The 4323-nt window shown below is 32.8% G+C and overlaps 1 protein-coding gene across 3 annotated transcripts in view; it reads right to left on the minus strand.

Moving 5' to 3' along the window:
• Nucleotides 1-4323, minus strand: part of TMEM67 (transmembrane protein 67) — a 55293-nt gene that overhangs the window by 4801 nt on the left and 46169 nt on the right. For all 3 annotated transcript variants that reach the window (XR_008619510.1, XM_024115907.2, XM_024115906.2), the window contains 3 exons: nucleotides 2166-2282; nucleotides 1955-2059; nucleotides 1302-1404 (listed from right to left, as the gene is read on the minus strand). Coding sequence is in view for 2 of the 3 variants with exons in the window: in XM_024115907.2 (XP_023971675.1) it covers nucleotides 1302-1404; nucleotides 1955-2059; nucleotides 2166-2282 (325 nt within the window). In the remaining variant the exon portion in view is untranslated. The remainder of the gene's footprint in view (nucleotides 1-1301; nucleotides 1405-1954; nucleotides 2060-2165; nucleotides 2283-4323) is intronic.

Below are 4323 nucleotides of genomic sequence, written 5' to 3' on the forward strand. Positions count from 1 at the left end.
CCGCATAACGCAAAAAAAAAAAAAAAAAAAGAATGATGGAATTGCAAATATACAAATAGACATTTTAATATTTTCTTCTCACACCTCCATGGATCAACCTGCACACACCTTGTAGGACAAAAATTTTAAAAATGTTTTTGTAAACAAGTGCTCTATAGGATAAAGCAAAACTCCTTAGGGTGTCAGACAAGGCCTTTGGGATTCAGTCTCTGCCCTCTTTATTGTTCATGGACTCTCTCTCACTGACCCACTTCATTCGAGGCTTCAATCAAGTTCCTAAGTGTATACTGCCCCTTCCCCCTTCTGCACAAACGTCTTCACCTCTTTTACCTGGACCCTCCTGTTTGACAACACCACCTTATTTTTTAAGATCCAGTTCAAACTTCACCATGTTGCCTCTCTGGCTTCACCCTGTATCTAGTTAGATTTTCTACTTTCCTTTCTGCACCCAGTGCAACCTATGTCTACACAGACTTCTATCCCAGCATCACTCCACTCACCCATCACATGCCTACTTTCCACAGTCTACTAAACAAGATGCCCAAGGGAGGGACCATTAGTCTGTGTATCCCAGGACTGACACAATATGTGACACTCAATAACACAAGGGTAAGTGATATCTAGGCCAGGACACTGGTTATACCATTTCCATTCCTCCCAAGCCACATAAGAGGTTATCAGTCACATTGACAGTGACATATATACTTCCTTTTTAATGATAAAAAACCATGTTTAGTCACTATTCCTGTCACACAGATATGTGCAATTTTTAAGAAGTTGGATAAAATGAAAAATTAAATGTTAAGGATAAATCATGAACATTATTCTTCTTTAAGTGTTTCATAAGTGTGCCACTGAATGAACAGTCCAATAAAATCTGAACTTTATGTATTTGTTTTACTATCTCTTCCATGTCTACCACTGATTTTGCTTTGCTTTGTTTTGGCCGTGCCACGTGGCATGTGGGATCTTAGTTCCTTGAACCAGGGATTGAACCCGTGCCCCCTGCATTGGGAGTGTGTAGCTTTAACCACTGGACCACCAGGGAAGTCTTGTTTGATTTTGAAATTCAGCCTTTTTTTACTTTCTTGTAGAATAATTATCTTTTATATATTTGTTTCTTGCTATTGATACATGACATAATAAAATAGGACACAGAAAACTACTATAATTCCTTGAAGTTAACTAAGTTCATTATGTTTCCTATATAAAAGTATAAAATCAAAAGACAGGAACTACAAGCGTGTTTTTTCAAACTTGGAAAATAATAATCAAGTTCAGCACAGGCATTTGAAGGATACCATTGTAAAAGATGCTTTTTTCCATTGGTTCCATGAATTCCATTCCAAGAATTCTTTCAAGAAGCAATTTATCTTTTATAAAGTAGTCCATTTCCTTATGAACCTAATATAAAAAAACAAGAGTCATTTCAAAATGAGCAGTGAAATGAACGCTTCCCAGTTTTTGTAAAATCAGAAGGAGAGAAAAAAGAAAAATGAATAGGACACAAAGGAAATCTGTTCTTCAAAGACAATTTACTACGTTGGACTTTATAACAAAATACTCTTTAGGAATGTTTTAAATTTTAAATGCTATTAGTAGTACTTAGGACTAGATATACTGAAAATCAATTTATAACAAGCTTTTTAGGAATACAATCATAGCATATTTCTACAATAAATAATTGATAATATTTGTTAAGTAACAAAATTCCAGTACAGACATATTTTAAGGTAATCATCATGCTAATAGACATGTAAAAATCTTTTCCTTTTACATAACTTAACTTCATCCCTAAGCCACAGTATTAGTTTTTACAGCAACAAACAAACAAAAAACCCCACAAGGAGTAAGTCCATTGACTTGGTTAACTGAAGAAATAATTGACACTCCTCATTAACTTTTTTAAAATTGCATTTTGATTCTAGCTTAAAAAATAAATGATGATACATACATGATCGATGAAAGAGCCAAGAAATTTATTCATAGTATGATATGCTTTTATACTCTGCTCAAAAGTACTTCCTGATGAACTCAATAGTCTAGCAGGGCCATTTTTCTAATGTGAAAAAGAGACAAGGATAAATGCAACATGCCTTACATCCTTGGTATCTAAATAACATGAAATACTGACAAAATATATGTGAATTGTACTTTATACAAACCCTTGTTAGTGTCTCATGAATTCTGTCATACTGTTGTCTCATGTGGCTAGAAATAGCAATTTGAAAAGTTTGACCATCTGTATTGGGTATCAAACCTCTTTGGCTACACAAATTTTCCTGAAAAGTTAAAAATTTTAAATTAAGATCAAGATTATGAAAATTTTGCCTATCTTAAAAAGAAAATAAAATATTTAACATTACAAGATTTGGAAGCCAACTGAAATTGTACTGACCTATTATATTTGAGACAAAGAGATTCTAACAGTATTCAAGGTTCCCACTCCCCTATAGGTTTTACTAATTTCTATTTTGTCATACTTCCTTGCAGGTGCTATATCATCTCCTTTACTCTGCCCTACTTAAAAAAAAATCTCATACTAAGTTCACTGTATATTGATATTCTTAGCTTTCTTTATAATTAATTTATTGCTCTTTAATAAATGACAAAAAGTCTAGTCTTAGAATTAACTACTTTTATAAATGGTCTTTTTTGTTTTCTAAACACTTTAATATGCTTCCTTAATTAATTCCAATAAAAAAGGTAGTGATACATGACCCAATGGTTAATGTTATAGACCAGATATCTATTTCAAGTCTCTTTGACACAACTTGAATCCTGAGAACCATATGCCTGTAACATTTTGCCCTACCCCCGACCTAGCTATAAATTAATAATACAAATCCCCTTATGTTCACAGGAATATACTTTTAAATATTTGGCAAGACAAGTTTCCTCTAGCTCTAAAAGCTATGGAAACATCAAAAGAACTGTTAGGAACCAATTCTCATAGATGCTTTAGGGTTCAGCATAAGTATTCTTGCCTCCATTCTCAAACTTATTTGCCTACTCTGGAGATTAACATTCTCCTCCTTTATCTAAACCTAAGCTGGAAACATAATATAACAACAGAATTTGTTCATAATTCTAGATCTCTATCAAAAACTAATACATTATATCTTATTAACTCATATACTTCTTTGACATAGTGGCGAATATTTGGGTGACATGAATACTAACATTTCTAGAACAAATTTGGTTTTTCTTAAAGTCTCCATTTCAGGCTCCACACCCATCCACGCAATTGTTTTCTAATCCAAGCAGATAGGGGATGTGTGAGAGTTACAAGTTAAAGTGGCTGAGCCTCGAGCTACATCTCAGAGCTTGCCTTTTTGTTACAGTAACATCTGGTGCAGAGGGTGAATGGGACTCTAATTACTGCTCACTGCTGGCATCTAGGAGAGATGGGTAATTTAAATGTCTTCCTATTAGGTTCCTTTCACATTTGCTCAAGCAACTTATGCCTTCCCCGAGACCTCGGTACTTCATTGACCCTGAAGGAAAGTGTAGAATGAACCTCGTTGAAATGTTTTTCCTTTTTTTGGCAGGGCTAATCATATTCTAAATCTTTATAAATTCCTAGTGAGAGTATACATTGTTACTCTCTGCTATAAAAATAAATATCTACTTCTAACATATTTCTTTTAAACGAAACCCAGAAAAAATTCTTAAATTTACCTCTTGCTGTAGGTACGTAAGGAAGGATGCTAAAATAAAATTTTGGCAAGCCAAATCCACAACACAGAAGAACATCAGATCATAAATAAGAAGAGTGGCTTCATTTCCATAATACAGAACACTGCTGAAAGAATAACTTTCATCTATCAAAAAAAAGCAAGTTATAAGACATAAATTAGAAATTTAAAAATAGAATAAACCTGTGATAAATTTCTGGTGATAAAACTTGGATATTTAAAAACAACTAGTTACTATAATACTTCATGGCTATTGTATGTCAATTATACCTGAATTTAAAAAAAGAAAAAAATACTTCATGGTTTACAAAAAATAAACAAAGGGTATTATATTAACATTTGCTAATCTAAAAGGTTAATCAAAGAACTCTGCTCATAAAAATCAGTTCTAACATTTGCACCAAGGGTTGTAATTGCTAGTAGTTTAAGTATACAGTCAATATCTTTCAATGATCAGGTAATGACTATCCCTTCTCTATTTGTTTATATAACTAAAGGCTACAGAATCTTAGAAAGATTCTCTAAGATAGATTAAATTTAAAACGCAAAACACACTTTTCTGTACAGCAGAGAATTAACACAGCATTGTATATCAACTATACTTCAATTAAAATAAATAAATAAA

Source organism: Physeter macrocephalus, chromosome 15 (assembly GCF_002837175.3).
Source record: "Physeter macrocephalus isolate SW-GA chromosome 15, ASM283717v5, whole genome shotgun sequence".
NCBI lineage: Eukaryota > Metazoa > Chordata > Mammalia > Artiodactyla > Physeteridae > Physeter > Physeter macrocephalus.